The 17,993-nt window shown below is 47.1% G+C and overlaps 1 protein-coding gene across 1 annotated transcript; it reads right to left on the reverse strand.

Annotated features, from left to right (window-relative positions):
- Positions 1 to 216: 216 nt before the first annotated feature.
- On the reverse strand, positions 217 to 16,705 carry snrnp200 (small nuclear ribonucleoprotein 200 (U5)). The gene is made up of 44 exons (XM_012881281.3): positions 16,427 to 16,705; positions 16,129 to 16,292; positions 15,190 to 15,361; positions 14,918 to 15,110; positions 14,494 to 14,549; positions 14,294 to 14,392; positions 14,064 to 14,216; positions 13,864 to 13,963; positions 13,634 to 13,770; positions 13,468 to 13,545; positions 12,980 to 13,153; positions 12,718 to 12,855; positions 12,482 to 12,637; positions 12,228 to 12,398; positions 11,956 to 12,149; positions 11,747 to 11,870; positions 10,544 to 10,693; positions 10,221 to 10,463; positions 9,955 to 10,143; positions 9,670 to 9,867; positions 9,423 to 9,575; positions 9,240 to 9,320; positions 8,209 to 8,292; positions 8,000 to 8,106; positions 7,795 to 7,913; positions 7,564 to 7,718; positions 7,299 to 7,488; positions 7,041 to 7,214; positions 6,790 to 6,950; positions 5,889 to 6,116; positions 5,610 to 5,801; positions 4,483 to 4,661; positions 4,247 to 4,398; positions 4,052 to 4,160; positions 3,865 to 3,973; positions 3,596 to 3,785; positions 3,347 to 3,511; positions 3,133 to 3,254; positions 2,183 to 2,326; positions 1,915 to 2,091; positions 1,661 to 1,821; positions 774 to 855; positions 591 to 683; positions 217 to 510 (listed from the first exon to the last, which is right to left on the reverse strand). The coding sequence occupies exons 1-44, from the start codon at positions 16,469 to 16,471 to the stop codon at positions 361 to 363; spliced, it is 6,411 nt and encodes a 2,136-aa protein (XP_012736735.2). The 5' UTR covers positions 16,472 to 16,705; the 3' UTR covers positions 217 to 360.
- Between the last annotated feature and the right edge of the window lie 1,288 nt (positions 16,706 to 17,993).

The following is a 17,993-nucleotide window of genomic DNA, read 5'->3' on the forward strand; positions in this document are numbered from 1 at the left end:
CAACAAGTGGAGAAGAGCTCTTGTTTGTATTTAAACACACAATCTGCACTGAGACTAGCATCCAAACCTTTTTTATCAGCAGAGTTCAGGTTCGCCACAGCTAAATCCTACAGTACATGACGGCCATGTATCCGTTATTTCAGAATAAAGGTGGACAAACCCTCTACGCTAATATTGTTCAGGTGATTCACACCTAGTAAAAAGAAAACTACGGGATAAAATGAGACTGAACTTTAATGACATGCTGACAGTGAAAACAAAGGAACATAAATCAGGTTAAGAAAAGGAAATAAAATAAAAATAAACCCCTTGATTCTCCTCGGATCAAATTTAAAAAGATTTCAAGGAGAGATTTCCTGCCTAGTCCGAGTCACTTTCCCCCTCGCTGTCGGCCTCTTTCACATCCACGCTGAATTTGTACTCCTGGTCACATCCCATGTACGCGTCGCTCATGAAGTACAGCGTGTAGTTGTGGATGCCCATGGCCGGCGCTACAAAGTCCAGCTTGACCTGCGGGGAAAGAGAAAACATGGCGTCACGATGGTTCAAGGAGCCCCGTTTGTCACGGCTCGCCTGTTGACTCGCTTCACCTTTGCTTTCTGCTGAAGAGTCAGCCTCTTGATGGAGATGAGGCTGTTTGACTTGGGGTCTCCGATGACCACCCACCAGCCCTCCTCGCGTTTCTGCGAGCACACAAGATTGTACGCATCAGTCGTGTTTGGCATGCTAATGGCAGGAGCGCTCATAGAGGCGCCGAGTACGGTGACACCGACCTGAGGGAAGAGTGGCGCGATGACGGGGCCGGTCACCTCTTCCTCTCGCTCCAGCTGAACCTGGACCAGAACCGCGCTGCCGCTGTGAAAACACATGGAAGTACGGTCATCCAAAGGTCTCACGATGTTAGCGAGAAGACATTACAACCACAGGTTTAATGCATTCAATCAGAAGTTTAGACAACTAACAGAAAATAGTGCAGGATTGTAAAGTAGAAGGAAAATTATTCATGGTTCACAGACTTTAGCGAAGGAAATCTGGCCTGCATTTGTCTTCAGACATAAATATTGGCCACATAACACCAACATTGATCGTTTTGGCCAATATTCACCCTGAACACACCAGGCCTATAGTAAAAATATGGTGTCGGGAAAGCAAACCTTTCACAGCGACATGGAAACTGGTCAGAGTTTACGGGAGGATGGATGTTGCTAAACACAAAGCAATTCTGGAACCAGATGTTAGAAGCAGCACAGGATTACGGTTACTATTACTATACTACTATAAAGGATTTCAGGCCGAGGTTCTCGTAGAAAGTACAGCGACACCATACGGAGCCACAGGGTTGCTCAACATTATACGTTAGAATGGCCTAGTTAAAGTCCAGACCTAAATCTAATGCAACACTAGAAAACTGATGCTCTCCATCCAACCTGCCTGACCCTGAGCAAAACATTTAGACGTGCAGAGCTGGTAAACGTTCCTTAAAAGACCTGCAGCTTAAAACTTTAAGGTTTCTATTTGTAGGAAAAGCTTTAAAGTTTCCTTCCTTCCAATCATGCTGTGCATTGTCTCCACCACAAAACATCCCAGTAACTGAAACATTGTGGTTGTAATCTGTGAGGTGAATATGTTTATACGGCACTTTAGCTGAGCGTATGCAGACCTTTTGATGTTGTCCCTCTCTGCTACGTCATAAGAAAGCTCAATGTTGGGGTAGCGGTTACAGAAGCGAGCCACGTCGGTCATATGTCCGTCCGAGAGCTGCAGCAGAGACGATCTGTCCTCGTCCTCCATTTCCATGATGTCGAAGATGCTCTCCACGCCCTGAGGACGGAAGATGCAGAGATGATTAGTTTGGGTCAGCGCGGTGTAATAACATCAGCCCTGAGGCAAGCAGCACAGACCAGCGTCACTCACCCTGTCTGTGCAGCGCTTGATGTGGTCGGAGGTGAAGTGGGGCAGCTGCTTCAGATACGAGTCCTTGGACCACATGGCCTGGGTGACCATCTGCGCCAGCTCCATGGCCGCCAGGGCAGGACTCAGCCAGCCGTTGCTGGACAGCACGTCCACGCAGGCCTGGATCAGACGGATCGCCTGCCGACAGACAAAAACGCGCTCGTTCACGTAAACCCGCTGGGATCTAAGACGGGACGGCGGCGCCTATAGCAGCTGCCGGAGTCTGGACCTTGCTCAGGATGTCTTCGGTGTCGGACTGGAGCTCGGCGCTCAGCTGCATCCTGGAGAGGTGGGCCTGCAGCAGCAGGTTGGTCTTCACGTGAGGGTCGTTGAACTTGGGGTTGTTCAGCTTGTGGGGCACTTTCTGCGCCAGCTGAAAAGAAAAGACGACCATCAGCGAAAAAAAAACAAAAAAAACAAAACGCAGACGAGGTTCCAGGGCAGAAAAACTTTTCTTTTTGACAAAAATTATAACTAGTGGCTCATGTTACTCTCAGCTACCTTTTATAGTTTTACTGCTATAGGCTTAGGCTACTGGAGTATATCAGGATCTAATTTTCTCACTATATTGAGTTCTACTGTTCTTCAATTATGCATTATGTGTTGTCATTTCTGCTTTAACTTTCTGTTCTCTCTCTTTTCTCTTCATAGTAGGTACACCTGGTCTGGCGTTCTGTTAACTGTGACATCATCCAGAGAAGACGGCTCACCCGCTACTTCCATCTAATGTAGAACAGATTACTAGATCAATGTGTGCTTCTGTGCTTGTTTGTCTGTCTTGTTGTGTCTCTGCTCTGTCTTCTGTAACTCCAGTCGGTCGAGGCAGATGACCGTTCATACTGAGTCCGGTTCTGCCGGAGGTTTTTCCTTCCCGTTAATGGGTGGTTTTTCTTCCCACTGTCGCTTCATGCTTGCTCAGTATGAGGGATTGCAGCAAAGCCATGTACAATGCAGACGACTCTTCCTGTGGCTCTACGCTTCCCCAGGAGTGAATGCTGCTTGTCGGGACTTTGATGCAATCAACTGGTTTCCTTATGTAGGAAATTTTTGACCAATCTGTATAATATGATTGAACTTGACTTTGTAAAGTGCCTTGAGATGACATGTTTCATGATTTGGCGCTATATAAATAAAATTGAATTGAATTGAATTGAATAGAATAGAAAGGGGCGAGTTTACCTGTCGGAGGAGCGCGTCCTCGTGGTGCCTGATGGGAATGTTCTTGTATTCAGCCGCGTTGGAGATGATCTCGATCAACCCGCGGATCTTCGTCTTGGCGTTCAGGGACATACTGAACAACTCTGCCAGACAAGAGCAAAAGAACAGCCGTGTTGGGCGTCCGGCGGGAAAACGGCGTGGGCGCGACTGTCGGGGCGGCGGCGGCGGTACAAACCGATGGTGGTGTAGTTGATGTAGTAGTAGGCGGCGATCATCCCCAGGTTGAGCGGCGCCACGTCCATTTCGTCCTCGATGCTGATGCACTTGGACTGCTCCAGGTCGTGCAGGGTGTTCTCCACCAGCTCCGACAGGTGGTCCGACAGGTGACGGTGGGACATGCCTGCAGCGGACGGAGGACAGAGGACGTGCTCAGAACTGCCCGGGGGGGGGGCGTCTCACTACGGCGGGTCGGGCGGCTCCTCACCTTGCAGGTTGTAGTAGTTGGGGTTCTGCGTCATGCGCCTGTAGAGGAACGTCCACGTCAGGTAGTCAACGGCGTCCTGCTTGTTCTCCACCGTCTTGGTGACGATCTCGGCGTTGAAGTGGTCGTGGAGGCAGTGGTCCAAGTGGGACTCCACGGGCAGCGGCTCGTACAGGAACTTCTTGAAGAAGTCCTAAACGGGGCACCGGCGGGGAAATATTAAGTCAAACGCACCCTTATGGGTCTATACGTGAGTTTTGCTGTTTGCTTACCTTCTTAGAGCCCTGACACATGATCACGCAGCGTCCCTCGTCGTCCAGCATGGGCCTGTTCGCCTTGCCGACCATCTGGAGGACGTCGTAGATGGGATAGTCCACGTACCTAAAACAGAGGCGGCGTGTGAAGAAAAAGCGACCGGTCGGGTAAAACTACCGCGAGTCGTCTCTCAGGGAGGCTTACGCGTGGATTTTTCCGTTGTAGTACTGGGTGTCCATGACGATGACGAGGTGCGCCGAGACGTTGATGCCCCAGCAGAGCGAGCGCGAGGAGACCACCACCTGAACGGCGCCTGTGAAGGATCACCACAAACCTGTCATGTTTCTGCTTTTGTTCTGGTCCTGGTAAAATAAATAAATTAATAAATCTCTTTCATACCCGAGTTGAAAAGCTGCTCGACGATTCTGCGCTCGGTGGCAGTCAGGCCCTCGTGCAGGTACCCCACGCCGTTGGCCAGAGTTTCCTTCAGAGTGGGGTCGTTTATTTTCTCCAGGAAGGGAACCAAGTCTTTCTCGGTGCAGTGCAGGAATCTGAGGAGGGAAACGTTTCTTTTAAGCGAGCGTTCGTCAGACTGAAACCCCCCCAGCAAATGTAAAACGTCAAAAGAGGCTGACCTCTGAGGGACGACGTCGGCGGCGCAGAACGTGAGGATGTCGATGGCGGTGAGGCGGGTCTGCCTGCGGGACGGCACGAACACCACCGCCGGCTTGGAGGGCGAATGCTTCATGATGGCGTGGTACACCGGCTTCGCCATGGACAGCAGGCGGGTCTGGGTGTGGCTCACGTTGAAGCCCTGCGGTGGAGTGAGAGCAGGTTAGAAATGTGACCGCTTTATTTTTTTCCCTCTTTTTTTTCTATTTTTTTTCCCCCTTTTTTCTTTGTTGTCCTTTTTCCTCCTTTCTTTTTTTCCTTTTTCTTCTGCTGGTTGGGGGAAAAAAAAGGAAAAAAAGAAAAAAAAGAAAGAAAGAAAAAAGGAAAAAAAAAAGAAAAAGGAATGTGACCGCTTTCTTTTTTTTCCCTTTTTCTCTCTTTCTTTTTTTTTCTTTTTTTTCCCTTTTTCTTCTGCTGGTTTGAAAAAAAAGGGGAAAAAAAAGAAAAGGAAAAAAAAGAAAAAAAAAAGAAAAAGGAATGTGACCGTTTTCTTTTTTTTCCCCCTTTTCTCTCTTTTTTTTCCCTTTTTCTTCTGCTGGTTCGAAAAAAAAAAAAAAAAAAAAAAAAAAAAAAAAAAAAAAAAAGAATGTGACTGCTTTTTTTCTCTCTCTTTTTTCCCCTTTTTTCCCTTTTTCTTCTGCTGGTTTGAAAAAAAAGGGGAAAAAAAAGAAAAGGAAAAAAAAGAAAAAAAAAAGAAAAAGGAATGTGACCGTTTTCTTTTTTTTTTCCCCTTTTCTCTCTTTTTTTTCTCTTTTTTTCCCTTTTTCTTCTGCTGGTTCGAAAAAAAAAAAAAAAAGAATGTGACTGCTTTTTTTTCTCTCTCTTTTTTCCCCTTTTTTCCCTTTTTCTTCTGCTGGTTCGAGAAAAAAAAGGAAAAAAAAAGAAAGAAAAAAGGAAAAAAAAGAAAGAAAAAAAAGGAATGTGACCGCTTTCTTTTTTTCCCCTTTTTCTCTCTTTTTTTCTCTTTTTTTTCCCTTTTTCTTCTGCTGGTTCGAAAAAAAAGGAAAAAAAAAAAAGGAAAAAGGAATGTGAGCGCTGTCGATTTCGTTTGTGGCCGCCGGCAGCCGCCGGCAGCCGCGCAGCAACAGACCTGGATGTGCAGCTCCAGGGGGACGGGCCTGACGTTGGGGTGGAAGTTGAATGTGGCCGTGGTGCTGCAGCCCAGCCAGTGGGCCACGTCTTTGGCGTTGGACAAGGAGGAGCTGAGGGCCACGATGCGGATAGGACGCTCGATTTGAGAGGAGATGTACCTCATCCTTGAGCAGATCACCTCCAGCACAGGCTGATAAAAAGCAACAATTTAAATCAAGCGTTAAAAAAAAGCTAAAGCAAAAAAAAAAAAAAAAGCTAGACTAAATTTGACTCTTACTCCATTTTCTCCTCCGATGAGGTGCGTCTCGTCCACGATGAAAAGGCTGACGTTCTGGACGTTCTTGCGCTGCTTCCAGCGGCGCGACAGGATGTCCCACTTGTCAGGCGTGCTGACGATGATGTCTCCTTTCCCCAGCAGCTTCAGATCCGTGCTGGTTTCTCCCGTCAGCAGAACCACCTTCTTGTTCAGGATGTCCTGGAACTTCTGGTGCCAGTCAACAAACACCTGCGAGACAAGGATTCTTGGGTCAAACACCCCGCACGTTTTAACAGAAAAGAGTGGTTCTATAAATGAGCTTAGCGGAGCTATACACAAATTAGGGCTTTGCATAAAAATCGACACAAAGATTAATATTGATGTTTTAAAAAATGATTTAATATCAATAGTATGGTTTTCAATGTCGATATACCTCCCAACCCCTAGGGGGCGTTATCACAGCGCAACATTACTGACAAATTTGTGCTTTGGTCCCTAAAAATCAGACGTTTGGGCACATTTTTGTTTCTTTGATACGTTAAATGCATTAAACTAAATGCCCTTTATTTTCCTGTTAATATATAAGAGTTCAATAAATATAACAAATATTATATTTGGCTGGTTTTGTTGTTTGAATGACGGAGCATTAATTTGAAAGTAATAAATATCGATATTTGAGTCAAACCAAATCAAGCTGAGCTGTATGGAGAATCGTATCGAAGATTAAGATGCACACTTAAAAATAAACATTTTCCTTCCACTTTACAAGTATGCACTTCTTAAGCCTCCATCCAACTCATCAAACCCAAATTAAACATGCAGAGGTTTGTGTTTCTACCATTACAAGTTATGGAGAAAGGCTGTAAGGTGCAGGACGGGCGTGTCTTTTAGCCAACAAGCCCAGAAGTGAAAGGTGTCACACCTGCTCGGCCAGTGCTTCCATCGGGGTGATGTAAACGCAGCGACCCTCTGAGTTGTGCAGTAGCATCCTCAGGATGGCGAACTCGGCGCAGATGGTCTTCCCGCTGCCGGTTGGAGCTCCCACAAACACATTATCGTCACTGTTGTACACGGCGTTGAACACTGGAAGAGAGAGAGAGCGCGGATAAAAACTCAGATGAGCTGCTCAGGCGGTGCTGACCCGGGCACCGTTTTGTGTATCTCGTCGACTACCTTGTGTCTGGATGGGATTAAAGAAGGGGAACTTGTTCTGATAAAGAGCCTCGAAGGCCGAGTTCCTGAGAGCGGTGACGGGCAGCGGCTGTAGATCCAGCAGCTCGGTGGGCGGGGGGTACTTCTCTGGGAGGATAAGGTGACGGAAGGACACCGGCAGCTGCGTCTCACACGCTGACGGAAACACAAAGAGAAGGACCCGTCAGCTGACGCGGACCGCAGGAGGGTGCTGAAAGGTGCAACGGCCACGCTGCTTACAGAGCCATCGGTCCGAGACGACCCGGATGAAGTACTGTGGAGGTAAAGGCTCAAACACCGGCACAAAGAACGTCACGAGATGCTCGTCCTGGGCGTACTTGGCCTTCAGGAGGAAGTACTCATGGTGGAGGATGACCTCGCTGTCGACATCCTCCACCAGGATCCAGAAGGCTTCGGACGATGCGTGAATCTAAACGGGAAAGTAAACGTTAGAGACAAAGGCTGAGAGAGAGAGTAGCAGCGACACGTTGTGCGTTCAGCCCACCTTGTCGTCCCACTGGAAGTCCGGTGTGATGGTCAGCTCCACTTTGAGCGTGGAGCGCGTGATTGGCTGAATGTGGACGGCCAGGTCCAGCTTGGGGAACTGGTGCACGTATTTATGAATGGTCTTCCCCATCTTCGGCATTCGGATCAGCTCGCCTGAACGGAGGAACGGACGTTAGCGTGCGGGGAGCAGCTTCAGCGGACACGTCGCACAGAGGGAGGAAAGACTCACCGATCTCGTTGTGGTTGAGATCGTAGAGACGCTCGAAGGGGAAGTTCTTCTTCTCGATCTTCTTCACCACTTCTTCAGGCAGCTTCTTGAACTGCCGCAGCGGAGACATGGACTGCCACCTGGTGAGAGCACAAACACAAACTAGAAAACCATTTCCCTGGACAGAGAAAACAGGCGAAGGTTTGGCGCAGGCGATCAGGCTCACATGCGTTTGTCGATCATCTTGCAGAGATTCATGGTCTTGTCTGTGAGCTGGGCCCAGCCTCGGCTGAGCACAATCTCAAATATGGCGCGCATTAATCGACCAGCACTCTGGAGGAGGAAAACAAGGAGGAAAAAAGACAGAATTAAATGCCAAGCAATGATTTTCAACCCAAAACATTCTCCTTTTGAAAGGAACCGTTCTTACTGTACCTGCGTAACATACACCATGTCTGCCATCAAGGCAAAGCCTTCCAGCTTGAGTTGAGAGATGAAAGCTTGGAGCAGGACATTAATCTGGAACAAGATTAAAGTCGATCTGTGATTATTTAGTTACATCCACTTAAAAGAGGACACAAACCCGGCCATGGAAAGCAGGCCTTCAGACGAGGCCCTTTCTGTCACTTTCACTATGAACAGAGACACTCCCATCAGAACTGAGAGGCTGATTTCTGGTTTCCTGAAGCTTTGACCTGCCAACACAGATCAGGGCTAATACCAGATTCTCTGTAAAACTATAATTACCGGCCCTGGAAATTATGTTTGCAATGCTGTTGTAAGCGATCGTTTACTATAAAGATTAGAAGCAGAGGCATCACTGTGTGTGAGTTGCTGTAAAACAATGACATCATGATTAGAGAGAGATCACATTTAAACCGTCTTTGGGATTTTATATTGGCGACTGGAAAGGTTATTGTAGCTAAATGCCCAAGACCAAGTGGTGTAGGCCAGTCTATTGAAAAGAGACGTTTACCTTCACCCTGAGTTGTCCAAAAAGCTGTAAAAACTTTCCAGATCTAGTTTGTTCTATGTTAAAGCTAAAAAGGATCAAACAGAGCAACGTTGCTGCAATACATCGAGCCTTCCTGTTATTTGCAGAAAGTCTCCTTCTATCTCGGCCTAAACAATCCACTGAAATGTCTCTAAAGTTAGCAGAAAATATTGTTTTTAAATGGTCTCTACCATTTTTACTTTTAGACATCTCTGAAAATCTAGAAAACAGCTGACATTGAGTTGTCTTCATTCAGTAACAACATCCGCACCAAAGAGTGTAGCCAGTGAAACTTGGTCGAGTTTAGTTTCAATCAGGGAAGACACTAAATATAATTTTTTTTCACTGAATTATCACCAATCAGGGCTGATCGAGCTGAAACTCGTCCTATTCTGGTCACAAGCAGACTCCTGTGTAGATCTCTACTGAAGAAAACTTAGAACTTTGATGTAATAAAGCTTAAATGTGTTACCTTAGCACTGGGCTCCTCAATGCTCTCCTTTACAGGAATGGGAACTCTTTCCAGCAGCTTCTGAAGCTCAAGTTTTTCCTCCTAAAAGAAAAACATTTTGTCATCGTTTTGTTGAAAAAAAAAAAAAAAGAACATTGTTTAGTGGTAGAATGGAGCCTCCAGGTCAACCTTTAGCCAGCATACCTCTCTCACTGTGATGTTCCTGAACTCTGAGGACAGCGAAAAGACCCGGAAGAGCTCGATCTCACTGAGAGTGGGTTTCAGCAGCTGGTTGTAGGTCTGAATTGAGTCGTGGGTGATGTAGAAGTGGCTGGCGATGCGCCCCAGGTCTGTTACCTTTAGGTAACGTCAGAATAAAGAACTCAGTTACGACTTACTGCCGATTTACTGTAATGAGGGTCATAAAGTGCGACAGAGCTAATGTGCAGACCTGGAAGCAACCGATCCTCTTGTCATATTTGATGAGGCTGTTCTTGTCCAGGACGTTGGCCGCCGTGTGAATCAGGTCCGTCCTTCGCCTCTCCAGCAGCGGGTCTGAGCCTCGGTCATCGTGAGACACTCCGTACAGCGTCGGGTTGCGGAGCATGCGCACGTACAGGTAGGTGTAGCCGAGCCAGTTCACCGCGTCCTGCCACCACAAACACGGCGGACTGAATATCGGGAGCTTAACCTTTATCTAGTTCCTCCTGTCCGCCTGCACGGCCCAGACTCTCACCTTCACGTTCTGAACATTTCCCAGCACTATCTCGGCGTTGAGCATGTCGGGGAGCTTGGCTACCATCTGACTCTCGATGGGCAGCTGCTGGTTCAGCAGCGACAGGTAATACTGCAGCTCTCCGTGGGAGGTGATCAGGATTCCCTCTCCCTTGGTGTCGTACTGCGGACGGCCGGCTCGACCCAGCATCTGAAGACGAAGGGTAAGTTTCTATTCATACTGGCCAGTGACTCAGAACACCCGCTGACCTTAAAGCCCAGGCTCACCTGTAAAATGTCCAGCGCTCCCAGCTCCGTCCACCTGCCTTTCTCTGGGCTGTAAACCTGCGTTCCCTTGATGATGACAGTGTGAGCCGGCAGGTTCACACCCCAGGCCAGAGTGGCCGTGGACACCAGGACCTGGATGTGGCGATCCGCAAACAGATCCTCCACCAGCGTACGGTCCACTCTGGTCATCCCGGCGTGGTGGATGGCAAAGCCGTAGGGAAGCAAATCCTTCAGCTCCAAGTTCTAGGTGAGAGAAAAGTCAAGCTGTAACTCTGACACTGAAAAACCACGTGGAGCCGCCTGGATTCTTGCCGCTTCCTTACTTTGCATTGTTCTGCCTCGGTTCTCAACACTTCGGTGGATGCGGAGCCCTCCCTCAGGAACAGGCCGAGGGCGTCCTTCTCCAAGCACATGTCCCTTATGGCTCTGGCGGTCTTTCCTGTCTCCTTCCTGGAGTGGACGAACACCAGCACCTGTTGGGGGACGAATCAACGCGTCATTTTGACTGAAACTTTTAAACATTACATTAATTACAGGGAAACTGGGACAACACAGCATTATTCTCAGATTGTTTTATAGCAGTTACCGTTTAAAAGATGAACTAAAGTCACTAAAGCTGTAGTGGAAACGTCTGCCTCTGTCAGAACAGCTTATGTAGAGTCATTCAGAACCTTGTGGACTGACAGCAGAGAGTTAAAGGCAACTGGACTTGGTCTCTTGTTGAAGACCTCTTCTGCTCTGATTATAGGATCGATCTTTCTCTAATGAGCAGCCTGGACTACTAACATGTGGGCCCAGGTGACTAAAACACTTTAAATAACAGTGGCTTCATTGGGGAGTGAGGACCCAAACAAAAAGGGAAAGTTTTGTCTGCAACATACGACTGACACTTCTAACCTGTCATCAGAACTAAGGAAGCTTTTTGTATGACAGGTTAAAGAGTTTTTAAGACATAAAAGAAGCATTCCAGTCGTCTTTTACACATGAGGATATTTTATATAATTTTAATAATTAAAGGCTGTGTGTTGTGGCTTAAAGAAGAAGGTGCACAAACTGGCAGTTTAATTTGTTTCTAAAAATCATTATTTTAGTAAAACTTTCTAACATTCCCAAATAACTCGTAAAAAATAGCTTTTGCCAACATCAATTACACAAAGACGGCTAAAACAGGAAGTTTGTTCAGTGATTTTAGATGCTCAATATGACTGTTTGGGTTTAAATCTTATGTTTGAAAACAACAATGCCACATCTTTTTTTTCTAATTTATAGTTAAAAATGTTGTTAATAATGAAGCATTAAGAAACAATTAGCTCTCTGCAGCTCTAAAAGTCCAGCCTCTGTTCCGGGTAGACTTAGAGTGCTACTTCCTGTTCAGGACAGCTTCCTCAGGTACATTTCTACCCTGCTGTCTTGTTTTGTTCCTGGTTCCCGCCATGTAAAATGACAGGGGTAGAGAAAAAGAACCCTGGTTCCTGGAAAAGGTCCCTGCCACAGCAGCCGTGGGTCTTAACTCTACCGGGACTCACCTGGTTCTTTCCAGCGTGCTCCATGATCTTTTCATAGACGATCTCGTTCATGATTTGGAAACGCTTGATGGCCTTCTTTTCTGTGATACCGACGTACGTCTGCTCCAGGGGCACGGGGCGGAAACTGGACAGAAAAAAATGAAACCGCTCAAAAACCGGGCCAGGAAGTCCAAGCGGGAGACAACCGGCTACTTAGCACCGCACAACACCTGTTGTCGAAGTAAAACAGCCCCTTTGCGGGATCGACGCGTAGGCAGGTCGCCACGTCCTCGTAGTTGGGCAGCGTGGCGCTGAGACCGATCAGACGCACGTCCTCCTGGGTCAGCTCCACGTTACGGATGGTCCTGGCCACCAGAGACTCCAGCACGGGCCCACGGTCGTCGTGCAGCAGGTGGATTTCATCCTGGAACACAGCCGGTCTGGTTACCCTCAAAGCCTCCCTGCAGACGCGTTGTGAAACTTGCCTTGTAGCGCGACGTACGATGATGATGAGGCGCACGAGCTGGGTGTACGTGCGCTCTCCGCCTTTCCGGGTGATGATGTCCCATTTCTCCGGGGTGCAGACGATGATCTGGGTGGCGTTGATCTCCTCTTTGCAGAGCTGGTGGTCTCCGGTCAGCTCGGACACGATGATGCCGTAACTCGCCAGCCGCTGAGCAAAGACAACAGAGGACGCCGTGAGCGCCGCGCTCGACTTAAAACAGGAACACCTGTACGGGGAGGCCAAGCGCTCACCTTGCCGAAGCTCCCCACCATCTCCTGGACGAGCGAGCGCATGGGTGCGATGTAGATGATTTTGAAGTCGTCCACATTAATCGTGCCGTCCATGTTTATGTGCTTCCCGATTTCTCTCAGCATGGCCATCAAGGCGACGTTGGTCTTACCAGCTCCCTGTGTGCGGGGACGATACCCGGCGTTAGAGGAGATGACATGTGTGATGGTTTTTCAGGCATCGGCGCGGTTTTGCTCACCGTAGGCGCGCACACCAGCAGGTTTTCATCCGTCTCCATGGTGGTCTTGAACAGCTTGCTCTGAATGCGGTTTAGAGACTTGAAGCCTTCGAATCCGGCCTGGGCGTACTTGGGCAGCTTGTCTATGGAGACGAGTACCTGCAGGCACAATGACACGCTGAATGTAAGACATGGGCGCCACCATAAGCAGCTCGGTGCTAAACTGGACGAGTAGTAGAAGCTCGGACGTCTGGGAACGCAGTGGAAGAAACGAGCAACGAACCTCGTCGTCTCCGAAGGCTTTGGGCTTGAGAGCCGGCACGTGGACTTCTTCGTAACCTTTACGCTGCTTACGAAAAGAGCCGTCTGGCAGCTGGCAGCGCTTGTTGGCCATGAAGTGGCTGCCCTGAGTGAAAGCCAGGTCCTCAAGGTCCAGAAGCTGCCGCGGCATCACCGACTGTTGGATAAATGAAACAGTGACAGGTCAGGTTCAGTGTATATTAGATATTTCCAGCAACCAGGAAAAATTATAGCTGAATATTTCAGGCTTCTTGGAAGCGTTTTGAGAACATTGTGTCACTGGTGGGTCAATCCAGCATGCTGTGGAGGCATGCTGGAGGAACTGATGCATTAAACAGAGTGAATGGGGAAAAAGACTTTTCAATTTCAGCTCAGATCAGCAGATAGTTTGGTGAAAGCTGGACACAGCTGGATCTTCCAACAGAACACATTCAGAACCAGGGCTCTTAAAAACACGGGCGCAGTATTTACCTCTCCGTGGTCAACGTCCATTGCTTCCAAGTCATCTACTCGAGACTTCCTCACCCTCTCCCTGCGAGATCGTTCTTCCTGGAGTACAAAAGTAAAAAAAAAAAGGTGTGAAAATCGACAATATTCTTAACTCACAGCGTTAAGTATTTTAGAACGGATGCTTTACTCTGATAATGTCCTCCTTCTCCGTCTCCTGCAGCTGGTAGAGAATCTTTGACAGTTCCTGATCCGACTCCATCTTCCCAATGATCCGTTCCTTTTCCGCCTCACTCTGAGCGCTGGCCAGCATGGTGCAATACTGAACTGTGTGACAGAGGGAAGAGACGTAGAACGAGACACTTCAAAAAAGAAGCCGAGCCACGCAGAGAGCTCTTGGTTTGGACCGGGCTGCCTTACTCATGCGACGGTGCTGACGGAGGACTTTGATGAAATCGAAGGTGTTGAAGCCTAACAGCAGCACCAGCTGGTTCTCACATTCTCTGTCATCACTAGCAGTCTGCAGTTCAACAAGGAAACAAGGGGACGTCAGAACTCTCCGGGGGGGAAAATGCACACACGCACTATAAAAAAGCAGAAACAGCGACGAGGTGAACTACCTTGAGGATTTCTAAGACTTCGTCTGCCTTCTTTTGGGAGACGATGGCGTCATCGTAGAACCGACTGAGCTGACGCTGGAGCCAGAAGGCATCGATGTCCCGAGGATGCAACTGTTTCTTCTTCTCCGACATCACATCCCCCGCCTCACCGAGCTGCAGAGGGAAAGATTTATGATTAGACTCTGAATAAAAAAAAAAAAAGAAGATATTTCTAGGCGTGGTAAACTTACGTTTGCCGTGAGCCTGGTGGACACAACGGCCTCTTCTCCTTCGCTGTCTTCATCCGAGTGCTCGTCTCGAACTTCGCCAAACTGGTCCTCGTCTCCTTCCTGTGGAAGAAATGAGCACATGAGCACTTTTATCCATAAGGAGCGGTGTGTTTTACAAACATTAGTAAATGAAAAATACGTCAATAAATAAAAAAACTCACCTCCTCATCAGATTCAAACTGTACGTTGACGCCATACGTTTCATCAATGTTGTCGTCTGCGAATAAATTATATAAAGTCTTGAACTGTTTTAGAAATTGGTTCCTAAAAATGTTTATAGTCAAAAGTTCAGACTTAATCCCCACATTTTTGGACCTTTTTTTTTTTTTAAAAACAATTTAAAACACAAATTGCATGAATACAACACATCCCTATGAATATATGGCACACATTTTTTTCATGTCAGCAATTTGTGGATGAACAGAAACAACTTTTACTTAGAAAATTGGCATAGAGAATAAATACTGGAAATCCAAACATCTTTCATGCTTATCCAGACCTGGGAGAATACTTCAAATAAACCAGATTGTACATTTTTCAATAGTAAAAAGGGAACGCTATAACAAACTGTTATTAACGGCCTACCCATGTTCTGCAGGTCCTTGTCTCCGCCGTAGTCTGTGATCTTCTTTCCCAGGTTTACCAGCACATGATAACGCGTGTCATCCGACGGCCCGAGAAGCTGCTCCACCTCACGCCGCCTTTCTTTGTCCCTCATCTTGTCGTTCTTCAGCACCGCCAACACTTCATCAGCTGCTCCACACAGAATATCACGAGGCTGCAGAGGAAAGCATGTCAGCGGCTGGTTCACCACTAGAACTGGGTCTACAGTCTTAGTAGTCCTGAAGGTTACTGACCTGATCGCCCAAAGCTGCGTGGATGAAGCTCAGCAGCACTTCGTAGGTCTCCCTGGTTTCTTTGGTTTTGGGCTTGTACACGATGCCCACCATTTCATCAATCCCCTCGGACAGGAGGGTAAAGCCTTTCATTTTGTTGATGTCGTGTCTGTCCTCGTCTCTCTTTCTCCTCCTATTTGGACAGTAGAAGAGCAAGCGATTGAGAATGAAGTGATAGCGATATGATGGGCGGCAGTACGACAACTTTTAGGGTATAACAAAAAGGACAATAAAAATCCAAAACAAGTATCAAAAATGTGTATATTATAGGACAGTAGAGTCGAAATCACAAGTGCCTTAGAGGCCCGGCGTCCTGTAACTTTTAGATGCTCCTCACACCGTGAATGACATCGTTAGGTAACCAGCAGGACTCTAAACTTTACTGCATCCTGTGTAGAGGCGATTCAGACATTTCATTCAGGCGTGTCAGACCAGGGACATGCTGAAAGGTTTCAAGACACCAGCCCCCCAGGACTGGAAGTAGGCCCGGTTTACAAGACATTTTCACAAGAAAACATCTTTTAAACAGGGCCTTAGACACCCCTGGATTAAATGTATGGCACCGGACAATTAATAACACACCAACCATTACACCAAACCACTTCTACTTTGTGTTTGAGGTGGTCACACGGCAGGAGTGGAGCTACATTTTCTAGCAGATGGCTAGATGTTTTACTTTGATTTAACCAAATCTCTGAGCAATCTGTGTGCTCAGCATTGGCGTAGAATACTCCCACACACTGTGTCAATCCATTATCACAATAGCAAAGCTATGAAACATATCTTATATTTGGCAGAGGAAAATGGTCAAATTATCTACCATTGAGGCACGCCGCGCGTCAGAAGTCATGGAAATAAACACTGAGGCCAAAGGAAGGAATAAGAGAAAATCGCACTGACTTGTCCCGTCTCTCCTCCAGCTTCTGGGGTTTGGTCCTCTGAGCCTTGTCCCCCATCTTGGTCCCCTCCAGCTTCCCCACCAGGGACAGCACCTCTCCGGTGGGCTCATCTCTCCGTGTCCGGTCGATCAGAGAGCGATCGGCTTGCAGCACCAAGTTCGAGTTCTACACGTTCAACACAAACACACGCGGCATATGCTGGATGTGAGTAAACGTAGTCTGCTAAGTATAGCTCGATAAAGAAAAGCCGTAGACTATCCCGACATTCGTGTGTTTATTTTTTTTTCCGACATGCTTACCGCTTTGTACTCATACTGCAGGTTACGAGCAGTAACGTCCGCCATGGTGCCGCTGTTCTCTCAGCTCGCGCCGCTCTGCCGACGGCGAAATGTTCACAGAGCTGACTGCACTCTGTCCGTTCACTGAAACCACCTGCGCATCGGTGTATTGCTGGGATTTGAGACGAAAGTCTTTCTGATTAATCTCGGAGATATTGCGTTTCTCCTACGTAGCAAAACCGCTGCTAACACGAGCGCACAACGGACTCCCCTTGGTTTCCTCTTCCGGTGTCAACTGACTTAAAACAAAGAGCACAAACATGCATCGCCCCCTGGTGGCTGTCCGGGTCATTACACTCTCTAAACTCAAGCCTTTCCTGCTTTGTCACAATCATAAAAAAGAAAAAGGGGTTTGAGCGTTGCCAGTTAAAAAAAAAAAAAAAAAAGACTAGATAAATACAACCTAAATATATATGTTTTTGCCTGTGGGCAACTTCATTTTACAATGGCACAAAAGCAAAAACAAAGAATAATGTATCTAATAAAAATGCATAAAATAGCTTCAACTTGCAATAAAATAGTATCTTAAACACAAGGCATCATTCTAGAAGGAATTCTATAAACCCGAATGTTGCCTGCAGGAATAATCCAATTAAATTTCATTTCAATTTTATTTATTTAGAGCAAATTCATGATACATGTCATCTCAAGGCACACTCCAAAATCAAATTCAATCAGATTATACAGGTGGGATCAGATTATACAGATTGGTTAAAAAGTTTCCTACCTAAGGAAATCCAGCAGATTGCATTGAGTCTTGACAAGCAGCATTCAGTCCTCCTGAAAGAGCGTAGAGTCACAGGGACAGTCGTCTGCATTGTCGATGGCTTTGCAGCAACCCCTCACACTGAGCATGCATGAAGCGACAGTGGAGAGGAATACTCCCCTTTAACAGAAAGGAAAAACCTCCAGCAGAACCAGGCTCAGTGTGAACGGTCATCTCCCTAGGGGGTTAGAGAAGACAGAGCACAGACACAAAAAGCACAGAAGCACACATTGATCCAGGAATCCTTTCTATGTAATAACAAGTTTTAGCTATTACTATGATCTGTAGATTGTAATCTAATACTACAGTGAATGTTTTCTGTCTGATTTGCTTCGAATTTACACACATTTGTTTCCCCTCCTTTTACAGAATATTGCCTTTGAGATAAGGAAAACGACTACATGGAGGGTCTGGGAGGCGGGCGACTCCACAAAGAGTTTTATCAGCTTCAATTAGACAGTGGAAGTTTAAATGTGGCCATTTATTTGATCTCAGGAATGTATGTCTCTGCTTGACTCCCACAGGCTGACCTGACCTGTTTCTAAATATCCACATGACATGGACAACTGTCCGGTGAAATTGCAGATTGAATGCAGCCATGTTACTTGTAAAACGCAGAAGCCAATATTAAACTGAAAGCCTATGTGGTGAACAAACTGACAGTACAGTATTAAGTGCATAGACATGCGTGCTTCCTGCTACACTATCATGAGTGCAGGCTTAAATTGCTGCACATTCCTACCTCTCACCTCCAGGTGGCGG

Source organism: Fundulus heteroclitus, chromosome 12 (genome assembly GCF_011125445.2).
Source record: "Fundulus heteroclitus isolate FHET01 chromosome 12, MU-UCD_Fhet_4.1, whole genome shotgun sequence".
Lineage (NCBI taxonomy): Eukaryota > Metazoa > Chordata > Actinopteri > Cyprinodontiformes > Fundulidae > Fundulus > Fundulus heteroclitus.